This window comes from Eschscholzia californica, unplaced genomic scaffold (assembly GCF_041429995.1).
Source record: "Eschscholzia californica isolate CP2 unplaced genomic scaffold, dmEscCali1.0.p SCAF_3, whole genome shotgun sequence".
Taxonomy (NCBI): domain Eukaryota; kingdom Viridiplantae; phylum Streptophyta; class Magnoliopsida; order Ranunculales; family Papaveraceae; genus Eschscholzia; species Eschscholzia californica.
The window spans coordinates 58,667,654-58,692,621 of record NW_028238420.1 but is presented as its reverse complement, the minus strand read 5'-3'; the positions used below and the strand labels follow the sequence as shown (position 1 = coordinate 58,692,621).

At 34.7% G+C, this 24,968-nt stretch overlaps 4 protein-coding genes across 4 annotated transcripts; all 4 read right to left on the bottom strand.

Annotated features, from left to right (window-relative positions):
* Positions 1–1,019: 1,019 nt before the first annotated feature.
* On the bottom strand, positions 1,020–6,472 carry LOC147552500 (hsp70-Hsp90 organizing protein 3-like). The gene is made up of 7 exons (XM_086667628.1): positions 5,062–6,472; positions 2,557–2,845; positions 2,174–2,259; positions 1,825–2,048; positions 1,603–1,669; positions 1,441–1,500; positions 1,020–1,311 (listed from the first exon to the last, which is right to left on the bottom strand). The coding sequence occupies exons 1-7, from the start codon at positions 5,977–5,979 to the stop codon at positions 1,198–1,200; spliced, it is 1,758 nt and encodes a 585-aa protein (XP_086523754.1). The 5' UTR covers positions 5,980–6,472; the 3' UTR covers positions 1,020–1,197.
* A 359-nt stretch (positions 6,473–6,831) lies between these two features.
* On the bottom strand, positions 6,832–9,629 carry LOC147552499 (Plant invertase/pectin methylesterase inhibitor superfamily). The gene is made up of 3 exons (XM_086669477.1): positions 9,120–9,629; positions 7,838–8,176; positions 6,832–7,713 (listed from the first exon to the last, which is right to left on the bottom strand). Exons 1-3 carry the CDS (start codon positions 9,619–9,621, stop codon positions 7,022–7,024), a joined length of 1,533 nt encoding a protein of 510 aa, XP_086525603.1. The 5' UTR covers positions 9,622–9,629; the 3' UTR covers positions 6,832–7,021.
* A 3,185-nt stretch (positions 9,630–12,814) lies between these two features.
* On the bottom strand, positions 12,815–15,960 carry PDLP8 (plasmodesmata-located protein 8). The gene is made up of 3 exons (XM_086672396.1): positions 15,055–15,960; positions 13,420–13,527; positions 12,815–13,016 (listed from the first exon to the last, which is right to left on the bottom strand). Exons 1-3 carry the CDS (start codon positions 15,824–15,826, stop codon positions 13,012–13,014), a joined length of 885 nt encoding a protein of 294 aa, XP_086528522.1. The 5' UTR covers positions 15,827–15,960; the 3' UTR covers positions 12,815–13,011.
* Positions 15,961–20,448: 4,488 nt separating this feature from the next.
* On the bottom strand, positions 20,449–21,728 carry LOC147552497 (auxin-responsive protein SAUR36-like). Its single transcript, XM_086665174.1, has one exon. The coding sequence runs from the start codon at positions 21,170–21,172 to the stop codon at positions 20,669–20,671; it is 504 nt and encodes a 167-aa protein (XP_086521300.1). The 5' UTR covers positions 21,173–21,728; the 3' UTR covers positions 20,449–20,668.
* Between the last annotated feature and the right edge of the window lie 3,240 nt (positions 21,729–24,968).

Sequence of the window (24,968 nt, the reverse complement as noted above, 5' to 3'; positions counted from 1 at the left end):
GTTTTCCTCCCTAAGGGCAACTCCAATGTGGGGGCTTGGGCTCCCAATTTTGGGAGCCCTTGAATTTTGGGAGCCTCGGGGCTTTGCTCAATTCCAATGTTGGGCTCCCAGCAGGGGCTCCGAAATCAAAATAATATACGTGTGTGAAGTACGTGTGCGAAATTTTGATTTTAAAATTCGACTATAAATTATTAGATTTCGACTATGAATTAAAATGTGATATTATTCAAGAAAGATAATTTCAAAAAGATACACAAAAAAAACAAAAAAATTAAAAATTAGAGAAAAATACTTAAAAATGAAGTAATTAAAATAATAAGAAGATTAAAAAAAAAAATTAGTTAAAAAAAAAATTAAAATAAAGTGGGGTGGACCAAATATGGTCGTTGGAGCTCCCAACGGCCATATTTGGGGCTCCCAGCCCCACCGGGAGCCCAGCCCCGGGGCTCCCGGGTTGGAGGCAAGGGGCTGGGGCTCCCAAATTCAAATTGGGAGCCCCAGTCCCCTATACATTGGAGTTGCTCTAACCCTCTTCTTCTCAAGTTCTGATTTTCATTCCCTCTCCACATAAACAAATTCTTTTTCATTTTTCAAGTTCTGTCTCTCTTTCTTTTTCTCTTTTCTCTTTTTTTCCTGCCAAATTTTTCAGAGAGTTTAAACTAAATTTCCCTTTTAATTTAAATCTCTCCAAAATGTACTAAATTTTTCCTAACTTGCTACTATAAAATTGAATACCATAACTTTAAACTCAAAAACTTAAAATTTTAACAGAGACCCAAATCTTAATTTGTATGAATTCAAAAGTTTTTATATTGCTCGACGAACTTTCTTTACTTCTATTTTTTTAGTTTTGTATTCCCAAACAAGCAATAATTTGCTTCCAAAACCAGCCGGAAAGTGTATTACTGATGGGGTCCCCTCGAGAAGTCTCCGGGATAAATGTTTCATAGACAACATTTTCACAAAGCTGCCTGAGAAAAAAATTTCACTAATTCATGCCATAATGGGGAAAGATGAAGTTAGCTAAATCCTTGTGTTTAATGGTCTCATTTTTGAAATCTGACAAACTCACTTCTTTAAACATATCAATTCTAATCCATTGAAATACACAAATAATGATGACGACGGAGTGATTAAATATTAGTCCAGACTGTTTGCTTATATACTTCTCTGCTTTTCGTCTATCTTTTTCCTTTTCTATTTGAGCTGAAGGATTCCTGCGCTAACCAACTTTTGTATCTTGTTCATCACCTCTGGATTCTTCAGGTGATCTTGTGCTGATCTTGGATTCTCTTGCAAGTCCGTCAACACCTTTAATTTTATAACCAAACAATAATGTCATAAGTTCATACATCTATTTTGAGAATCCACAGACAAGACTAGCATTTTTCGCTCGAGAAAGTTTAAAATCAGTTAAACAAGGACTAGCATTTTTCATACCTGTCTCATGATTGGGTCCGATAAGATGTTCTGTACTTCAGGATCTTGCATGCCCCTTGCCTGTAGAATCAAAAAAATAGGGAATGTGCATTGCTTATGAGTTTTATGACACTTTGTGATATGGTTAAATAGAAGCTGATAAGAAAAAGAGAACCAACTAACCTGTCTCTCCTTCAACTCGTCGGGGTTAATGTCACCACGGTTACCCTTGTTAATTTGTTCAACACACCTGCACAGAAATTTCTATACATCAACATCGCTCTCGAAGTAAAGTGGGAACTGCTTTCTAAATGTTATGGGCTTCTGGCTAGGCTGTAGCCGACAACCCACATCCTTCCTGAATAGATCGAGTGAGAGGATCCATGCATGTCGAAATATCATTACCTTCTAACACCATCCATAAGTTCTGGGTTTTTCTGGTCATGCTTTAGCCCCTCCTGGTATGTCTCTAAAGCTTTGTCGTATTCCTTCATGAAGAACTGGATAGCACCTTTCCTAGTGTAACCCTTGGCAAATGTTGGATCGAGCTCAATGCATTTCTCTGCATCCTTCAATCCTTCAGGTAAGGCTCCCAGCTTCGTGTAGCATGCTGCTCTGTTACTATATACCTATTATGAGTTGACGCATGCAAAAAAGTTAATTAATAAGACGGAGAAAGACCTGGGGTTTTCAGGAGTAATCATTCAAGACAAAAGACTGAAAACAGATGAAAGATAAATTGAGAAAGTAGTACCTTGGGGTCTTTTGGGTTCCTTCTCAAAGCTTCCGAGTAATGTCTCACTGCCTCAGGATACTTTTGCTGCTTGAAACACTCATTGCCTGTACATTACATACAATGAAATAAGGGATCCCACAATATTCCAACAATTTTTTTTCGAAAGACCACACTGGATCTTGAGTCATGTGGCTGACAAAGTTCACATCAAGTTTCTAAACCTAAACATATGATATCAAGATCAGAAAATAAAACAGGAAATAAAGGCCAACCATATATTTAAGACATAAGACAAATACCAGACTAGGGAACGAAGGAAGAAGGATGATTACAACAAAGAGCTGAGATACACGAAATATTTATAAGTAACAGAATTGTACGATGATTAGAGGTCTGTATACCTTTCTCACGCTCCTCGTCTGCTAATTTTGGATCAAAATACTCTTGTTGTTCTAGGTCTTTTTTTGCTTTCTCGGCTTCATTCAGCTTCTTTAATGTATCTGGGTTACGATGCTCGGTGAGAGCTTTCTGGAATGCCTCAATAGCAGGTTCATAGTCCTTTGATGATTTTGCCATCTTCACATAAGAAGTTCCTTTCCGAGTCAATGCCTTTGCAATCATCTTGAAATCTGAGCGAAGTTCTCTTCCCCTCTCTACTGCTCTATCACAGTCCTTGATGCATTCATCATACTGCACATGAAAGTTGACCATGTCATTTCAGAAGGACCGTGTACAGCGTTTTAGATACCACTAGTACAGCGTTTACTATGTTACTCCAGGCCATAAATGCAGAAATAAATAGAAAATGTTGGGAAATTAAGAATACATGTAAAAGTGAACCGAGGATGAGTAGAAACACGAAAATGTATTAATCAATGATTATGTGGAGAAGTTGCTAGCCCATGGAAATGTAAGGCCAGATATTAAAATGGATAGAAGCTGAAGGTGCAAGAATTTTACGATTATTGTCATACTAGTGACTACTGCTTAGAAATATCTGAGGTCGGTCATGCAGAGAGCTAAATATGTTACAACAGCTTACTATTAGTGCACTTTCCCAATTATTGCTTATCCAGTTTATTATTAGAGACCACACACCAACTTGCAAATGTGGATTTGAAGCAATTCTATTAGCCTCCGTAACTAGCATCCACTTGATCCTACACAAATGCACCATCAAGCAACCCGAAACTTGAAATATTGCATAACAGATACAATCACACAGATAAGCACTAATGTCCTAGATTGCATTATGCCGTTACCACCTCATTGGAGATGCATCAATGCTCATTTTACTATGTGGAGGAGAAGTCGGTCAATCACTTGCATCTCAAATGAGACGTTACATGGAAAAGCTGGTGCGTTCTTGTAAGTGCAACGAAGATTAACTACGTGGAAGTTGGAACCAAGAAATGTTAAGGACTTGATTGGGTCATGGGGCTAACTTCCAATTCCTAGGCATCATAAGAAAATTTGGTTTTAAATATCTCATGCAGTCTTATGGGGAATTTGGAAAGCAAAGAATGAAGCTACTTTCAAGGAGAAAGAATTATTCGTGAAAACATTAAACTTTTCGATCTCTTCTGTATTATTGGGACTAGAGGAAAAATTGGCATCTTACTTTGTCTTTTTGTAACTTCACATTAATTTGGGAGGTTATTTGCGGCATTATGATTTGTGCAACTACTTATATTTGTAGTTCTCCCTCCACAGTAAATTCCATTATATTATAGTTATACAAAAGATCTTGCTGTTGTTAAAAGAATAGAATCAATACTCATTCAGCTGCTACTTATAAGATTAGAGATAGGTAATTATACCAAAATTGCTTCAACAAGATAACTACCTAATACATCAAACATTTACTCGCTACAGATTTAAGTTACCCAATTCATTAATCAAGCCTGTCTCAGCCAAGGTAGGCTAAGAAACTCGAGAGTAATGGGGAGTACTCAACCTTGATGCTGCTAAATAAGAGTGAATCTCGAGTTTGACTCTAAAATAAAATGTTGCTTGCCTTGCAAAAAAAACCAAAAAGAAGTGAAATAGAAACTTATAGTATCCTAGACTCAGGACTCATGGCCCTCCAAAATGAGATACCTATTTCACTTTTCACTTAATACATTACTTGTTACTCAGACTTGGGACTTGATTCCCCTACTAAATGAGTTATTCAGATGAAGTCAAACATGGGGAAAACAAATACAAGATATTGGACTGAAGGCCCATTTTAAGTTTTTTAAGTTAAAGAAAAGTTATGCTTTGTTTGGTTAAAACCCAACATTTGTCATTTGTTTGGTTAAAACCCAACATTTGTCATTTGTTTGGTTAAAAACTCAAATATTTGTATTTAGTTTGGTTGAAAACTCAATATTTTTTGCAACCCTTTTGCAAGCAGTAGCAGCCCTTTTGCAAACCAGTTGCAGCTCTTTTGCGAGCAGTTGCAAACCTCTTGCAATCACTTACAAATCTCTTGCAAGCAATTACAAATGTAACAAATCTCTTGCAAGTACTTGCAAATTATGAACATACCTAGGGAGCTCAAGACTAGAAAAAATCGAGTTATCCTTTTTCACCAAAACGAAAAATTTATAGGGAGATTTGACCAAATTTTCCAAATCAATACTCACCTCCACTCATGCCAAAGTTTGCTTTATAATTAACAACCAACAATCATAGTTATGTATTATTTTTAATCCAAGTTATTTGAGCAACCGAAGTTATGTCTTACGATCTGCTCTAAGGTAACATGTCACTTAATCTAAGATAAGAATTCAAGCCTTCGTGAGAAATGCCAAGTAAATTGAGACTACCCTAATCAAAATTATTTCATAAACCTAATATGATGAGCAAGCATTCTATCAAATCTAATTGAGGAAAAAGAAAAATGGAGTTAAAGACCATACCTTTCCCATTTCCAGATAAACAGCTGCCCTATTAGTAATGAAGGAGATATCTTCATCATAAAGTTCCATTGCTTTAGTATAATGAGCAATTGCAGTATCAAAATCCTTCTTCTTATAAGCAGCATTACCAAAATCTTTCTCCTTCTGTGCCTCTTTTTTCCTCTCAATTGCTTCCTTTTCCTCGTCGGCCGGTGTATCCACCGGTTCAGGTTGTGGCTCCGATTGCTTCTTCACTGCTTCACTCTCCTGTTGCTTCTTCTTCAACTCAGACTCAACCACATTATCATCATCACCATCATCCCTCTCCATCATCTCTTCTGGTGTGGCATTACTCATCTTAACATTAAATAAAACACCAAGAACTTTCATCATTCTCTGATCAGACAAATACATATTCATATTATCAGGATTCTTCTGAATATTTTGAATCATCTTAACAAAATCAGGTTCTTGAAGATACGCTCTTGTTGATGGATCAGCCATTAATTTCGCCCATAAATCTGGTCCTTGAAAGATATTACCAAAAGGAGATGAAGATGAAGAAGAAGAACGAGATCTAGAAGAAGCAATAGAAGATTTAGCATCAGATAATCCAGATTTTAGGGCTTCATTATTCGGATCAATTTCAAGACCTTTAGTATAAGAAGAAATTGCTTCTTCATAGTTATTAAGACCAATGTAAGCAGCACCAAGACGACTATAACCTTTAGACCAATCTGGTTTAAGTTCTACTGTCTTTTTTGCATCAATTAGGGCTTCTGAGTACTGATGAAGTGATGCATGAGCTGCCGAACGATTCGAGTAGAGTACATGATTAGTAGGAGCAAGATCAATTGCTTCAGAGAAAAATCCGATTGCTTCGGAGAATCTACCGGCGGAGAAAGCCGAGTTACCTTTGGCTTTTGCTTCTTCCGCCATTATCACCACCAAGATGCAGTTTCAGAATCAATGGCTGCTTGATGGGAAAGCAGTTCTAGAGAGAGAAAGATAGAAAGGTAGTAGAGTAGGTCTAAAAGGGGTTTAGAAGGACTCTGGTTCTACGGGGAGACGGTTCAATTAGGTTTTGGAATGTTCGGTGGTCGAGGAGTTAGCACTCTCCGAGATTTTGTAAACTGGTTCGAAGTATTGGAGATGGAAACGAGGAGTTGCCTGGTCAGGCGGTACAGACTAGGAGAGCTACAAGCTAGACTTCTAGAATGTTTTTTATTTTCTTTGGTGGCAGATAATGTGGGTTGGGTTCTTCGTAATTAAGTAATACCACTCCTATGATACACTCGTGTCGTATAGAAAAAAAAATACTACAATTTTATACGGTCCAACGAACTCTTTAATTACTCTGCTCTCATGACAACTCTAGACGACTCTCTTTTTCTCTTCAAATGTTTACCTGAAAGTTATCCAAAAGATTTATACTGAAGAAAATTGAACCGAGTGTTTATAGAGTTAGTCACGATTCTACAAGATGCATCTTCATTGGGTTGTGACAATCCAAAACTTGTGTTTTTTCACAAGTACGGGGTCGATAATTTCACTCAAACAATATAATAGATTTCAAACAATCGCCTACATGACTGAAATTACCAATAGAAGGCAGGCGACATATAAACAAACATACATATGTGATCACAGCAAGAGATACCATGCATCAGAAAAGAAAACTTTTGACTTTAAATCTTCCCTACTGAATAGATATTGGGTTTGCTTACGAGGACCTCAGTTAACATAGAAGATGAGTAATACTACAATATTAGTTTGTTTAAGAAGCTCCAAAGTATACTTGATTTCTGTTAAAAACATAGAAGAATCTCCACTACTACTTGGGCTAATACAAAAGGTTACACTCCTCTTACATTCCACACACTTACACTTAATATAAGCTTATAACTTAGGTTAATACTCGCATACCTTGTATATCTAACAGTAATACATACACTAATTTCACATTCAACTCCTCTAATCATTAAACTCCAGGTGAGAAAGGTAAACCAGTTTCAGGTATCCATGATTCTCCTTGTATAAACTTACTTACTGTAAATGGCCATACATCACTTTCTTGATTCAAAACATGAAATCCAACCCATTTTACTCTGTTACCAGTAAATGCACCATCTCCTGAATTCATATACTCACCATAAAACAAAGTTGAAAGCCCAAAATCACCTCTCCATTCTTTCCACCCTCTTGGATCAATCAACCCATCAAGATCTGTTTTCAAGAACACAGTTCTTGAGTACTTCTTCCATGGCCTACCCAAATAGCTCTTAAATTCTCCTTTCACTGCTCGAAAATCTGGTGCTGGTAAAACCCTTGATCCATGGATTGATATCCCCGTGTTCTCGTTCACGTTATCTCTTCCTTGGGCTGTAATTAGGTTACTTTGATCATTCATCGGCCTCCGAATGTAAATATTACAGTTTTGAAAAACAGCTGCTGCATTTCCGAAAATGAAGTCGATGGTACCGTAAATGTCACATTCACGGTAGAATTGTCGTAGAGAATGTACCAAAAGTGTGTCTTGATAACCTCTAAAACTACATCGGTAAAAGGCTGAAAAGTCGGAAGCTACTCTTAAAGCTACTGCTTGTTCTTTTTTAGGTCCTGCTGTGTTTTCAAATGTCATGTCTCTTGCCCAGAATCCATCTCCGGATACACCTAAAAACGAATATTTAAAGGAGAATCAGTAAGACCATTTCATTTTCAATATCTATATAGTTAGCTCGAAAAGGTGCTCTAAAATCATTTCCACTTAAGACACTAACACATGTAAATTCCTTACCGAATGTGGCCGAACTTAAAGTGGTTGCACCGTCAATGACATTACGGCTACCCGTGACTATGGTTTTGTCGATGCCATCGCCGACAAACATCACATTCTTCATGTCTCTACCAATCTCTACATTCTCGACATATACTCCTGATTTGACATATATAACTACTCTTGGAGGGTTGTCATGGTTTCGCCCTGAACGTGCAAGTGCAGCTACAACTTCATTGATGGTTTTGAAATTGCCAGATCCATCCTTTGCTACCACAAAATCAAATTTTGAAGTAGATGCATCCCAAGATGCTAAAAGTCCTCTATTTTGGTCTGATTTTGGCATCGACGGCTTCTTATCTGCAACAATACCCACAAGAACAACATTAGGCCCACCCGTCATGTGTGAACTCTCATCTTTCTATGAAATTAACCTTGACATGGGCTAGTAAGTAAAAGTAGAAGATCTAATACCATACGTGTTAGAATAGTCTCACACTAGAAATAGATATTCTAATAACCTCAAAAATTCTATTCATCCCTCCGTTTTGGTCCCTCCCCCAGCCCTCCGCTATTGTGGCGACATATCACTAGAGTATATTTTCTCACCATTCTCTCTCCAATTATTCCACATCAAGTGATATGTCGCCACATCAGCGGAGGGCTGGGAGAGGGACCAAAATGGAGGGATGAATAAAATTTCTCTCCTTTGTGTCATAGAGAAGGGGAGTTCTAATGGTGTCCCTTGTTAGTGTTATAGGCCTCCCTCAAGGCAAGTTTGTGGGGAGTTTGTGAGCGCACCTTTAACCCTCCCTTATAAGAGGTGCCTTTAAAATTTCCCTTGTTATAATAAATCCCTTGATATCTAGGATGGTCACATGTGCCCTATGCCACCAAACAAAGAAAAATGAAAAGTGTGTCAAGTTCACATAACCCAAAGGTGAAGGAACAAAGAAAAATGAAAAGTGTGTCAAGTTCACATAACACCAAAGGTGAAGGGACGTGTGAGAGTAGTCTCGTAGAAAAAAAATACTCTTATAACTAAAACTATAGGTGGGTTGCACGTGCTCCCTGTCGCCCAATCCAAAAAGCGCACGTCTTACGTTTACATAATATCGTCTGCGCGTGAAAATAGTCTCACATAGAAGAAATGATACTCTAGTTATTAATCAACAATATCTAAGTCTACTCGAGTCATGGCCAACGGGTTGATTTTGAAGTGAGTAGGATAGGCACAAACTTATCTATATGCATTTGTTAGAAATAAAAGGAAAACATTCATGACCCAAAAAAAAAGACAAACCTAAAATCTCACTCTTGTTATGGTTGTGATGAAGTCCATACAATTCTAAAGCCTTACTTAGCACAAAACTCAAATTTTGATGGACAACTTGAAGATCAGGTACCAACATTATTCCCTTCTCATGAACTCCATCCAAACAAAACCTATGATTCGTTAACACCCCACTCAACCACGCCCTACCATCATCATCACTACTAACGTATCCGAATGAACTTCGAAGCTTTCGAAGCCGAACCTCACTATCTTGGTAAAGCTTAATACAATCACTAAAAGCTCCTTCGATATTACCATGATCATGATGATGATCACTAGCAACTTCTTGTTCATGATCTTGGTTCATAACTTTAACCCGGTTCATAACATGCATAACCATATCATGAGCGGTTTGTATAGCTTGTTTTCGGTCAATTTTAGGGCTTGAGATGCATGAAATGCTAGTGGTATTTGTTAAGAAGAATAGTAATGATAGGAGAAAAAAGGTTGAAAGTTGTGAAGAAGTCATTGCGTTCTTTTCTAGGTTATTGTCCTCATAAGGTCGTCTCAAAAGTTACAAAATGAGGGCAGTGATTTTTTTTTTGTTGAAAGATGAGGGCAGTGATTTGCTACTTATAAGGCAACTAGAGTCGGTACTTGACCACTTTCATATTCTTGTAGCTAGCCAAGTGGCATATTATATAACTATTTTTTTTTTATACCTCTCATCGTGACTAATCTCATCTAAAAAAAATTGAAAAATGCTATTTAGTCTGAAAAAAAGTCGAGTACCCGCCAAAAGTAGATGTGTCAAGTTTCTACTGTTTTAAATGTTTCTCTGTCTCCACATGTTTACGCTAACATACCATCTTTAGTGCGTAATAATCAGATTATCATTTTCGAACTAAATAGTATTCTTAGTCCATCAAAATTTATCTAAAGGTGAATGTGGGATGGTTTGCTAAACAACTATTATCAAAAAAGTTATAAGAAGGGATTAGGATGCATATGAGAATGAGAGATGTATAGAGGCAGAGGGGTCTACGTGGGAGGAATTTAGAATCTACAAGTGGGGAGTGAGATGGCTAGGTTATGGATGATTGACGTGTTATGTTCAATGATGTTTTATAACATCTGTATGTAGTTAGCTTGGATTTACTGTTCTTGGAGTTTTGTCTTTCTTGGTATTTTATGTACAAAAATGTTGCTGAAATTGCAGCAATTTAGGTCATTTATTAGACATGGCAGGCAGAAATTAAGATTTGTCTATATCTATAGAAGAGAGAGATAAATAGGCAGCGTTGAATATAAACAAAAATCAAGTTATCAAGTTAGGGGATTTTGGCTGAACTTGACCTACTTTGCCCTAAAATATTCTTCGTCCAAAAAAACTTTGGTTAGACATTTATAGGGAGGGTTCTACAAGATGCATGGTTTATCTAAAAAACATAAGGGATCAACTTTGTTTTGAGTTTAATAATTAATTTGTTTGTATTATTGTATACCACCTAATTTTCATTCCCATCTTCTAACTTCACCTTCCAACCACCACCACCACTTCCAACCACTTCCCACCACAACCCACCACCTTCGATCACCGCTACTAGTTTTATTTCTATCCTTCTCTGTTCTCCATTTTTATTCTTCGCTCGAACAAAGAGAAAGAGAGAGAAAAAGTTGGTGGGAGCGATTGGAGATGTTGAGTGGTGGTTGGAGGTGGTCTGAAGTTGTGGTGATGATCGAAGGTGAGGGTAGAAAATAAATCAGTTGATTTTTAGACCAAGAAAAAATGTGCCCCCTAAGTCAATTATGTTTGACTGAAGTCAATGCACCAAATAATATTTTGGATGTCTCAAAATAGTGGACACTTAAACTAGTACTCCAAACTACTACTACCAAAGAATATTTTGGACACATATCTATCAACTACTACTCCAAACTAGTAGTAAACTTTCCACATTTTGGTAGGCACTTAAACTATTGGCCCAAACATCATATACGCCTATTAGATTTTCTGGTATTTTATTGGCACTCCCTTGATTTGATCTTTTCTCAGGTTACGCTTTGGTCAGGGATATTTTGACATTGACCTCCACTCTAACAGTAATATTAAGGTCTACACCTCCGTTTTATTGGAAATAGTTGATATAGATCCCCAGCTATACATCTTGGACGAAAATATCTCTCTCTCTCTCTCTCTCTCTCTCTCAATCTCGATCTCTCGATCCTTTGTAAAGTAAACTATGAAACCGTTACAAAATACAATATTAAATCTCGGTTCAAACTATGAATAACCACTGACAAGTATTGAACTAGGAAATAAGAGAACTAGCTAGAGAAAAATTGAAAAAAAAATGAAAACATCAACTAGATTTTTGAAGCACAAACCTTGCATTGTGGACCTTGTGGTTTTAGTTTTATAGAAAGCAAACCATCAAGATTTCCTTCAATAAATATCTTATTTTAGTTCCCTCATTTCTAGTTGAATTTTGAATTATCTTATGCAAGATTAGATCAGTGAAACAAGAATAGGAAATAGTACAAATTTGATAAAAGAAAAATGGCATTTTTATCCATTGGAATTCTATATGATTAAAAAAAGGTGGCATTTTCGGCACTTTTTCTTTATTTGGTTCATTTGAATCGAAGTTTATCGTAAATTTTTCAGACAGGTGGTCTTAATGTAGGATATTTTTTTTCAAAAGATTGTGTATTTTTGGTGACTCTTAAATTTGTATCTTCTTCTAAAAAATGTAGTTGAACACTATTTTTCGTCCCTCTTCTTCATTTGATTGTTCCTGTGATTGTCTCCCTCTAAATGTCATCAATCTAGCATATCTTAACTTATTTGAGAAAAAAAGACTATTACTCTGAAATGAACACTCGATTGCATGAATACGAAAGCAAAATAGGGCCCAACTTTTGGAATAAAAAAAAAAACATATTCTCCACTAAAGAAGCTCCAAAGGCCTTAAGTGGTTTATATACCCTTTGGCCTACAAAATAAAATTCAAAATTTTGAAAAGCTATGATGGGTCCATACTTGACATAAGTGAAGACCAAGATAAACAAATTTGGGAGATATGAATTTGTTCAATAAATAATAATTAAGGCAAAAAAGATTAATCATAAAAACCAATTATTGGTTAAATAATTGGTTCATTATTAAAGAGATCATCATTATTATGTTTGAAAATAATATTATCCTTTCTGTGAATAAGAAGATTTGGATGGCAGACCAAAAGAAGAATTTTACCCTATTAACAATATATGGTTATTTTAATATCAACTAGTGACTTAGGATATGAGAATAATGAGATATGATTCTTCTTCATAAATTTTAAGATAGAGAAGTTCATAAAGTATTAAAAATAAAATTAAAGCAAAAGAAGGTGAAATTGTTAATGGACATCATAACTTGGAATATTTCCTTCTCTCTAACCTATTGGACAAAGGGATGGACACTAGAAAGCATACTAGTTTATACCTTCTTTTTTCTTTGATCCCCTCTTGCAAAGAATTCTTCACTACTATTACAATTCATTATACGAAATTTAGTTTTAAACAACTAGTAGTTATGACTAACATTTTTTGTTACAATCACAATCGTTTTTACCTATAAATAACTGCTACGGAAAAATGGCATGTCATTACAACTACAGTTTTAATTGTTTTTTCTTGATTTCTAAAACAGATTTCCACAGTTTAAGTTCAACTAAAAATGAGAAAATTGTCGAGGATTGATTTGAAATTGCTATATCAAAATTAAAGCAACCACTTTGGTGCACTACATTGTATTATTTATCAAAGAAAATAAAAGAACATTTTGACAGAAGAATAATCATCATAAGGAAATTTAGTTGCAACTTGAAGTACCATTTATCCAAATTGGGCAGATTCCACCTTCCATCATCTTGATTTATGCTACATGCAACAATATTTTGAAAAGGTTATTTTTTTTGTTTACAAAGAAATGATTCAGCACATAATAACAAAAAAAAAAGTAGAAAACAAATGTAAAAGATATACCCATTTAAGAAGAAATTTTGATGTTTTTTTTGGGTTTTATGGAGATATATACCCATGTAAAAGTAGTGTTCAAAAGAAATATACTAGATTAACATTAGGTTTTCAACAACAAAAAAAATTAATATTAGGTTGTAACACTCAAATGTTTTCCCTAATTTAAATCTAAGGAGTCATAAATAAAAGAAATAAACAGTCTAAAATCTGACTTGGTTGAGTCAGACCTTAAATTAGATTTTATATTTAAAATGAGAAAAAACATACACTATGTAAAAATGAATTGGTGTATTTGAGAACGTACCAAGAGCTTTGCGCAGAAAGGAGAGGAGAACGACGACCAGAGCGAATCCTGCTAAGACACCGACAATTATGGCGACTGTTTTCCCCACTTGGTCCTCACTGGATGAGTCTACGAGTGCGAAATAGTATTACTTAATGATAATCAGGAAAGTAAATCACTTTGCTCCCATTACTTTCTAATAGATGATGAAGTTTTACAAATTGTATGATATTTTCAATGAGCATAATCTCCATAATAAAAATAATATTGTCATGATAGCAAACCCTCTCTTGGTTTTTTTTTTGTTGGAACATCAAGCCCTCTCTTGGTAATTCACATTTTTTTTTGAACTAAGTCTTTGCAATAGCTTGTACATATTCATAATCAATTAGAGCATGATAAACTAACTTGAAGCTTAGGGAGTATAAGAGATTGGGAAGTTTTGAAGCCAAAGAGTGAAATGAGAGTCAAACTTCAAATTTACTTATCTTTCATGTTTAATGATAGTTAAAAAGTTTGTGAACAAAAGGAATGAATAGTAGAAAGTTATAAAACTAAAATTAAGGAGTTCTTTTAAAATTTTGACCATGGTAACTAGTCAAAAACAAAAGAAATGATGACTAAAGATTCAAACAATCCCAACTCAAAAATAAAGAAACAAAGGGTAAAGAGAAAACTAAAAAAAAAAAGATTAAAATGACAGAAAGAAACTACTTTATTTTGTAAAAGAAAACTAGATTTGACTATGGCCTTCTTCATCAAAAAAAAAGACTATGGCCTTAAAAAAATTCCTTAGTGGTTTGGTTTGGTTCTGTCTTGGGATAATAACCCTTACGAAGTTTTCCACATTATTATAAGCTTTTTTGCTCTATTCTTTTTAGAAGTTAGGATCAGATGTCTAGGTTTTCCCGGTAGACTTAATCTTTCTTATTGCCTGCTTAAACCCACTTGAAAATTTATCAAAACAAACTAGTGAATGAAAAAATCAAATCTTCGTAAATTAGCGAAAGAAATTCTAGACTTGGGTTATGTACATTAAGTTCGACGTTCTTACCAATATGACGAAAATTACTCAGACATCAATGGAAATAAAGAATATAAAAATTGGTTTTAGATGCCTAAAGAGTTGAGAGAAGTAACACACTATTAAGTTTTAATAACTTAAGTTAAATATAATGTAAGCTTAGTACAATATTAGTTATCTTTCCACCAAATCTCCAGCTTTCCCTAAATTTGTGTTTCTATAGTTTTATGTATATGCTAGTATTTTAAGCTAGGGTGCCAAAATGGTTCTACAATTTTGGTTCTTTGATCAGAACCAGAACAAGAAATGAAGTAAGAATATTTCCCGAAAATTAGAACAGTTTAAACTTGTTTACAACTTTCTCTCTTCTCTTACTATTAGATATCTCAAATAATGTCTATTTTTCCTTTAGGTGGGATTTGCAATTGAGTCTAAGTTGACTGGTGTCAGATTTCGTAATGTTTGTATTTGTCTAACTCGTAATGTCTGATTAGGAAAGATTTTGAATCTATTTGGTTGAGACGAGTCAGATTCGGATAATGAGAGGAAAAAACAATTAAGCACGTTTAAAAACTAGAACTAAATCAGTAGAACTAGGTCAAAAAGACATGAACAAGGATTAAGAACCATACCATTTGTAGAATCATAATAACCAGAAGCCCAATAACGAGCATAACATTGTCCAAGATAAACATCAGCAGCTGAAGCTGACCCACAAGTATTCTTAAGCTTTCCTACAGCTTGAGCCAAACACATCGAACAATCGGAAGGACTTAAATCACCTAAACACTGAGCAAAACCTTCCACCAACCCTAAACTAGTAACACGAAAACTCGTTGAAGCTTCTAAATCAGCAAGAACATCGTCTCGTCTCTTAAAAAATTCGACATCATTAGTAGTGCTTTTACTACACTTCTTATACAAAATCGTCGTATCAAGTTTACCCAAGAAATCATTATTTTGATATCTTATATAACAACCATCTAATTGTAATCCAGCCGAAAAAGAGTAAGGACAAACCAAATTTATTTGTCCAACTCCATTTTGAATACAACTAGTACAATCTGATAATTTTAGGTCACCTCTACACTGATATAAACCGTAAACGGCGGGAGAACCGGGATTAGATGAGTCGTTTCCGATGGCGAAACTATTATAGGATGCTTGAGAAGCTGAACCAACAATAGAAGATAATAAAGAGTTGAGGTTAGATTCATATTGTGAGTCTGGTTGGTATCTTTCTTGAGAACAACCTCCATATATGAACATGTAAGCATTTACATGGTGGGTATGGAGAGAAAAGAGAGAAAGTAAGAGAAAGAAGAGTGATGCAGAGAGTTTTAGAGAGAGATTGAAGAAGATGGTGGTTTTAGGAGAGAAGTGTGTTTGAAGCTCCATAAACATGAAAAGACTTTGATTGGTTTTGTTTTTCTTGGTTTAGGGATTTTGTCTTAGCTTTGTTTTGTTTTGCTATGTTCTTTGGAGGATTGGAATTGGAGGAGGGTTGGGTATCACTTTCTTGTTTAGCCTTTTGCTTTAAAGAAAAGTGCTTTTATTTTAACAGTCTTTAGCTTACTCAATTAGTGATCATAGAGAGTACTATTTGAGGCTGAGTCAAGTCTGTTTGGTCAAATGAGCTCAAAATTAAAATTCAATGGATTTATGCACCTATATGACCATATATATTGGTTAGCAATCATCACCATGTACTTGATTTACCATTGATGAAAGAGGCAATGAGGATTAAGACATTAATGGGGACTTGATGAATTTTTAGTCTTCCTTGATTGGAAGAAAATGTGGGTTGAGATTTAAGGGTAAGATATGAAAGAAAGGTGTGGATAAGAAGCTATATCGGCGTGTCGATGAGATATTATTATATAGGCGCCCGATTCTTGTCAATAACGCCTTTCCTCTAATAACACCCCTTAGTCTTTAGGTAGCGGCTAAAAACACCCCCTTCAAAAACCTAGCATTCCCACCCCTAAATGTCCAAGGGTTTGAATGTTTATGGTTCACAAAATTAGTTCAGATGTACGGACTTTAAAATGGCACGAAACACTTTCCTTTTTTCTTCCTTCAGTTCTTTATCACTTAAATACTAATAGAGAGATGCTAGAATCACAAAAGATTTTGACAAAAAAAAGTTCCCAGCTGATGTGGCGGTTGTGATTTTCATCTCTCAACGGCCTAGATTTGGTTAAAGTTTGAAACCACATCAGCTGGGAACCTTTTTTTTGTCAAAATCTTTTGTAACTTTATCATTTCCCATACTAAAATCACAAACCTTCTACCTTTCTCTATGTTAGAACTTCTGTGGAATAATAACTTTTTCGTACTCTAGGAATATGTCAAGGCAAATGAACCAAGTCAACCAGAATGTGAGTGTGGCAGGTAATAGTGAGTGTATATAAAATTTCCCCTTTTCCAATTTCACAAATTAGGATGGGTTACTTCAAGTAGACATTGGACTTCAAGTGTATATAAAATTTCCCCTTTCCTATATTACAAAACTTCTATACTGAGGAGCCATCTTCAATTGTCGTGCAGTGAACGTACTTACTGTTCTTTTATTTAATAGGAACTTGTTTATTCTTCTAAGTGTAAGCTTTTACATCTCTACCATTCCGTATTTCTTTTAGACGACTCTAATGATATAAGTCTCTATCATGCCACAAATTTTCATGTCCCCACATTTTCTTTAAATGGTGGAATTGGTCGTATAGGTTGGAATTCTATTTTTGAATAGTTATGCTAATAATAACAACTTTGAAAACATCTACCGATGACTACAGGGTATTTCACCCTGTTTTCCTACTTCAGTTTTTAGGCTAGTTAGATTTGGACACAACTTATAATATTAAATAGAAATAACCATTATACAAAATGTAAAATAGGCGCAAGTGAGAGGAGCCCATAGTTGACAATGAAAAGTTAGGCATGCCAATATGCCATGATTACCATAAGATTTCATTTATCCTAAATCTTGACTAAGATAAGCAACCTCCATGGGCCCTTTCATGGAGAAAAAGAGGAGAGGAAGATGAAGAAAAAGAAAAGAATGAAGGAACCATGGAACCATCCTGGTGGTGCTACCCCGTAATTTCCATGAAGGTTTAGGTCTCAAGTAAAAGTCAACTTCATCAAACTAAATTACCATTCACTTGGAAAAGTCTTTTATACGCAGGGAGCGGCTAAAGGCCCCGTAAAAATTTGTAGGCCCCCAAATTGCACATGAGAATGAGACCCCTCACAATTGTGCTTAACGTGGAGACATACAACATTTTCGCCGGGAGCCTTTAGCGGCATCCTTATACATAATACGTTTAGCTAAAACTTGTGCACGTATGAGTCTTTTTCGTAATGACCATTTAAAAACATAAAGAATACTGTGCAGTATAAAATTTAAACTTCGAAATATAAGACGAAAACAAACTTCCGTACAGATTCATCGGTGTTTCTTGAATATTTTTAGGTTTCTTCTTTCTTTTTTTTTGAGACGGTTTCTTCTTTCTAACAAGTGAAATAAATTATATATATTAGGGGAGTTAACATGTACATTTATTAAGTGCATATATACTATTGATTGGGAGATCGTTATCATAATTGTCGTGCAATGGTTGTGCTCTCCTCTACAATTATTTTAATAGAATTGTTTTTGTCTTCTCTTTGTAGCTTTCACATCTCCATCATTCAGTCACCTTGATTTAAACTACACCGATGATAGTAACAAATTTATTAAGCACCGCTTTTATCTCAAAGGTGAAATTTGTCCCCAATTCATGGAAGGCTCACATACCTATGTATATTTCAATTAATCAATCATAATATTTTCACTTAATCATAATCGCCAGAGGGTAGCTTAGCTGCTTAGGTTATTTTAATTATGAATAGTTCTTTAGAGTACAACACTTTAGTGGATGGTTTAGAGATGAATTTCTCGACGTGTAAACGTCTGCGTATACCCACAATCTCAATGTACACACCCCAATGAGACATAGTCGATCATGAGGTACGTTGTCATGCCTTATATTCTAAACACGACGGCGTTAGCGAGAAAAGGTCTACCGCGACCGTAGAGCGCAGTGGACACCTAGTATCTTATAAGAGTAGAAACGAGCCTTACCCTCAAAAAAGGAAATCTAAAAAGAAATGAAGTAAAGAAAACAAATGTTTGATTTGAGAGGGGCTCATCTTTAAAACAGATAGGCTGATGAGGTTAGGGTTCTTAAAAGAGTTAATTTCCATTTCACCCGAAGATGGTAAAAGAACATCCAGAGATCGAGAGAGAGAGAGAGAAACGTTACAAATGGAAGGGCGGCAATGTCAACACTTGGTTGTCCAAGTAGTTCAAAGTGTTGACGTAAACTCTAAAAACCTGAAGGTCCTATGTTCGCTTCCCATGGGAAGTGGAATCCATGTTTATAGCACAAAAGTCGAAGGTCTTTATCTGGACCCTAAATCAAAAAGTTTGAAGATAAAACTACATGTTACACATTAAACCCAAAATATCAGTGTGAAATGGATGCCGCATTATTTAGTTTGATTTTGTTTCGATATTTTGACGTGTAAAATTCGTGTCCATTATGTTCAAGCAACTTTTATCATCTTACCTTTATTACACGACATTTATTTCATTATTTGGAAATCTTATCAATCACATCTTCTTGCATAAAAAAGGATTCTACTCAATCAGATGGTGACATTTATATCATGGTCCAACCATGGAAGGGTCAAAATGTCAAATAGTTGTTTTCGTGAAAAACATGTCTACAAATTTATTTCCATCAAAGAATTGTATCATGTTGTTTTTATTCATAAGATTGTAGTTCTTGTTTGTTCTCTCAAAGATTTTAGTGAAACTATCATGAAGTAACAAGATTCCTATCTTCTTAGTGACTAACAATTCAAGTGTACCCACTTGTACTTCCCACTAAATTATGTGATTCTGAAATAAAGAAAAAAAATATTAAGTAATATGGTTATTCTAGGGTTTTATTACGATCTTTCAAAAATCTATCGCGGTTCTGATAATATATTGAGGAGAGTGGGACTTATATACTTGCATTCTTTGTTTAAACTTTGCTATCAATATTATAAAAAATTCCTACAATTGTCTAATCGAAAAGTTAAAATAGATATATTGAGAAACTAAATTAAAAATGACATATGAAGTCCTTATTTTTGTCTACAAAATTTCAAGAGCATGCAGAAAATTTGAATTTTGCACATTTATAAGAAATATTGAAACTTGACCAAAACTATTTAGGAGGGTTTGACGAAGTGGTATGGCAGTTGTGGACTTGTGGTCATACATGAAATACTATTCAGCCATAGTTGAACATAGGAGGTAGTATGACATAGTGGAAAAGTAAAGAAAGTTTAAGGCGCCCACAAAACTCCCAAAATTGGTGAACTTTCAAAATAAGTTCAGAACACCATTCTACATGAAAGGTTTGAATTTTGCGTAATTTTGACATTGGCAATTTCTTTTTCTAATAATTAATAATTTTATTAAAGGAAAACTAATTCAATTTCAGTACTTCTTTTTATTGAAAAATTTAATTTCCCTACTTGTTTCAACTTCTAATATGGGCAACTTCGATTTCAATAACACATTAGTGACATCAGTATATTTTCATAAAAATATTTATCTACTATTGATGAAAAATATATTAGGAGGTAAAAGTTCTACTGAAAGGGAACAAAAAGATCTATGTGGCTTTTTTTTTTCGTTGAAACATCTATGTGGCTTGTTGTGGTTTCTATTTCTAATGATTATAATCTTCTTAAAACCTATTTTTTTGTCCCTAACATCACTCTATTAAGAGTGCTTTGTAAATAATTATATAAATGTTTGTTCTTCAGGTCACATATTCTGGATAAACATTCAATTTTTAGGTCACACACCTTAAATATTTTTTTTCGAAAGTCGACTACGATCAACGTTAGTCGTTACATTTGACACCCTAATTTTGTTCTAACTTTTAGTTATAACTACACGTATAAAATAATACAAAAAGAACTTTAACCAACAATTTTCAAATTAAAAAAAACATAAAAATCACAAAATCCCTTCAAAATAAAACTAAAATCCTCTATCACATCCAATATTAACAACAATTATAAATGAGCCAGGAGAAAAAAAAAATTAAACCCCTAAACTTCTACAACTAATCACCCATCATAATCAGAATTATTACCGTCGCACCTTCCACCACCACATGAGACGTCCTCGGGCCACCATCAACATCCAATAAATCGTCTCCGGCGACCGGCCGAGATTCTTGTTTTTACATCTTCAAATTCTGAAATTCGACAAGGAATTATAATTCCACCAGGATGTTCAAATCCGTATTCCTTTTCAGCTTCTTTTAAAAGCTCACCAAATAACGGATCGTTAAAATAAAAAACCGGAACCAAGACCCGTCTAAAATCATCTTCTTTATCTCCTACATAAATAGCCAAGTATCCTTTAGGAACTGAAACGGGTTTCGGGTTATTAAACGGGTCACGACCCAACCGAGAATAATCTCTAGCTTTTGGTGATAAGAGTTGTTTGGCTCCTCGCTTCAAACACTTCCCCCAGTTGGAAATTTTCGTCATCGTCTTGTTTTTATAGTTCCGGGTTTTCGGATCTCCACCTAATAATCTCTGGTACCCGGATTCCTTTCTTCTTCTGGGTTTTAAAACCCAACTAAAGACCCGACAAACTCTTCGCCCAATCTTGAATCCTCTTAATCTCCTCATTCTAGAGAGAGAAAGTGAAAGAAATTACAGAAGAGAAATAAAGAAAAAGTAGAGAGAGAGAGAGAGAAAATGGGTATATAATAGTAATATAATATCAAGGAAAAGGCCATGGATCAGCTACAGACATGATTAGACGAGAAAGAGTGAGACAAATTTCAGAGAGAGAAGTTGGGATATTTGACATATTGGGTAGGAGGAAAATTAATTGAGAATAATGAGATCTTCATCTGAATCTCATGAAATCAAACTATTTTTTGGAGCTTAATTTTGTGATTTTATTTGTTCAGTTGTAGCCTAGTGTGGTGGAGATGAACAACTAAAACAGAGAGGTTTTAAAACTGAAAACAGAAGAATAGGGGTTTCCCACTTCCCTGAAGAATGGGTGTATGCTGGCTGATTTTATAATATAAAGACCTGAAAGAGTCAAAAGGATATAGAGAGAGAAACTAGAGAGAGAGAGAGAGAGATGGTTGGGGAGGGATGAAGTTATAGTCGGGGACTCGGGGTCTAAACTGTAGGGAGATAAAGTCCGAAAAATGAAGAGAGGTGATGGTTCGCGGTTATGTCACCACAAGAATAGGAAAGCCAGACCTTATAACAAAAATAAGGTGTGAATCAATAATACCTGTCAGATCTCCTCTATACCCAATTGAATATCAAAAGGTGGCTTAATGTCAACAATACCATTTCAATTTTTTACTGACTTTTTTTTTTTTTTTTTTTTTGGGTTGCAAATTTTTTTCCCCACACTTTAAAAATTAAAATGAGGATACATGTAGTTAAAAGCACAAACAACTGTTTGCTCAGTTAGTTTGCTCCGCATTTACTTTAAAAACTAGAGATCATATGTTTGACAGTTAAAGTTAACCAACAACTGATAGCTCAGCTGATAAGACATGTAATCCTAAACCTTGAAAGTTCTAAGTTCGATTTCTAATTAAAGTGAATTCTATGGTTTATTCAACTTGGGTTATTAAAGGTGTAAATAATGCAAGTCAAGTTGGACTTTAGGGCCGTTTTTTCTTTGTTTTAAGTTCGATTTCTAATTAAAGTGAATTCTATGGTTTATTCAACTTGGGTTATTAAAGGTGTAAATAATGCAAGTCAAGTTGGACTTTAGGGCCGTTTTTCTTTGTTTTAATTCGACGGTTGTCGTGCTTATTCAAAGTTTATTTTCGTATTATATATTTATATATTTTGTGCATTTCTCATATGACTCCTAGTTTATGACTCATATGCCCCCTAATTTGTTAACTTTCAAATAGTTCTTAGAATATCCTTGTTTAATTTTTCTCGTCTCTCCTATCTTATTCTTTTCAGGTTTTTTTTCCTTCTTCATCTTCTTTCATCTATTGACCTCAGCTAATGGAGTATCAAATTTCTTGTCTACAAAACAATTTTTTTTTTTAAAATTTTCAACCTCTTCAATAATCTTCCTAGACTTTCTATCTCGTCTTCTTAATATATGTTTGGTCCTTTAATTAAAATTGTAAAAAACATGTCCTGCAAAGAAAAAACATGTTTTTAACCGTCTATTTTTCTGAGTAAAATAAAACTTCAATTGCTACCCAAACATATGAGATCATTTTAATCATTCTTTTTTCCTTATTATCTAGATATTGCAAAGGGGTTTTGTTAAGACAAAATGGCCATGGGATTTCTTAAAGATCATATAAACTATGCAAAAATAAAGCCAAATAAGTCATAAAAATAACTTTAGATTGAAACTAGGATTTGCTTTTATATCTTTAAGGTATATCTTGAGTTAATCTTTATTTTAGGTAATTTTGAGTTTTAATCATTACTCTCATTATCACAAAACAATGTTCCTCTTTATTTATAACCGTTTGGTATCTAAAAGACATCTACATTTTAAAAGGTACACTTCTAGATTATTTTTACCAAATATAAATTACTTAAAATCATATCCAATAGCTTTATCTTATTCATATCGTTAACCCTTTGATATCGGCTGTAAAACTTTTACATTCTTGACATAGTGATTAATTTTTGTTTGCAAAATGCTATATATGTGAATATGTGATGACCATGGTGGTTGTATCATTTTAGTTAGGAGTGTCAAAAGCGGTATCGTGTAAATATAACATGGAGTATCAAATTTGTTTAGGTCATCTCCACTCATTGTCAATCAATTCTGAGTTGGTTGATCACAAATTTAACATGGTATCAGCGTTAGACCCGCATGTAATACACTTAAAAGTCACACGTGCTCCAAGTCACAAAAAAAAAAAAAAACACGTGTTTGGCTCAGGACTCTACACGCGAAGGGACTGAGAATACTTTCAGTAGAATGGAAATCTCGCTTTTCTACAAAACAAGAAAATGGAAATCTAGCTACCAAGATTATACTTGCATAAGTCCTATCTGATGATGTTTAAACTTGACTTTTAAGAATCACTCAAGATAAAGAAAACTACTTCTTTGAATCTCGAACTCTCCTCGTCCATTTGGGGGATTGGGGGTGAGTGGGTGGGTGTGGGCCCGTAATTAGTAACAACATTTAACAACAATAATGATCAATGTTGTTTAGGTATTGTATAATGGGTAATGTTTCAATATTGTTACTTAGAGCATCTCCAATGCAAAACTTAAAAAAAATTCTATTTGGCTTATGTGTTGAGTCTCAATTGAGATTCTCTTTCCTATGTGGTTAACTTGAGTGTCTCTAATTCAAGTCATTCTCCAATGCAACACTCTAAAAAACTCTAATAGATACACATGTCATACATACATTTAATATGAAAAAGTGGTTGAGAAAGAAAAGCTTTCTATTGGTTCAAAAATTAAATTTGATGACTAGGACACTTAAGACTCTCAAAAGAGATCTCAAAAATAGAGTTTCTAGTTGAGACATCTTAAAACTTAATGCTTCCACATCAACTTAAGATCTCAATTGAGTTTTGCATTGGAGAGGTTTTTTCTCAAAAAAAACTCTAAAGTCCTAGGTGGCACTTAAGATTTTAAGATTGAGTCTTGCATTGGAGATGCTTAGATAACAATATTGATACAGAACTTAAGATAAATTGTGATGCAACGTTTGCCAATGGAAGGGCGTCGGTAGCAGCAGTATGACGAAATGCGCAAGGAGAATTCATTATGGACTTTGTCAAAAAGTGCTCCACCTCGACAGCAGTTGAAGCTGAAGCTCAAACAGTTAAGTTAGCCATTGAGATGACAAGCAGATTACTAGAGTATGTGTGTACAGTTAGTTGAAGGAGACTCAAACAACCATAAGTGCGTGTTCGAAGAATTTAGAAGAAATTCCTTGGCGAATTCGAACTACAATGAGAGAAATACGTAAGGGAAAAGAAAAGCTTCGGGACATAAAGTTCAACCACTGTATGAGTGCAAACTTTGTAGCTCACTTATTGGCGAAACTAATTCCAGTTTGGAGCAGATATTGGAGATGTATGATTCTCCTTATCTTGTAAGTCAGTTGACGGCAGATGTAACCAATATATTTTCTCGCTCAAGTAGCTAATAAATTTAGGCATTGGCCTCGTTTCATCAAAACAAAAAAAGAAACTTAGATAGCTGGAATTCCAAATCAACCCACTAACATTTTACCAATTAAATGTTGGTGCCTAGTTTTTTATCGTAATGTGATATTGTACCTGTTCTTTTATAGCATCGTTAATTCAATTAATCGAACTCAAGTGCAAAAGGTCGGAATTTTTCTGTCAGGGAATATACTGTAACTCTATCTATAACAACTAGACAAGTACGAAAATGAGACTTATCGCCGGGTCATGTCAACCGTATAAGCTAGTGAGAG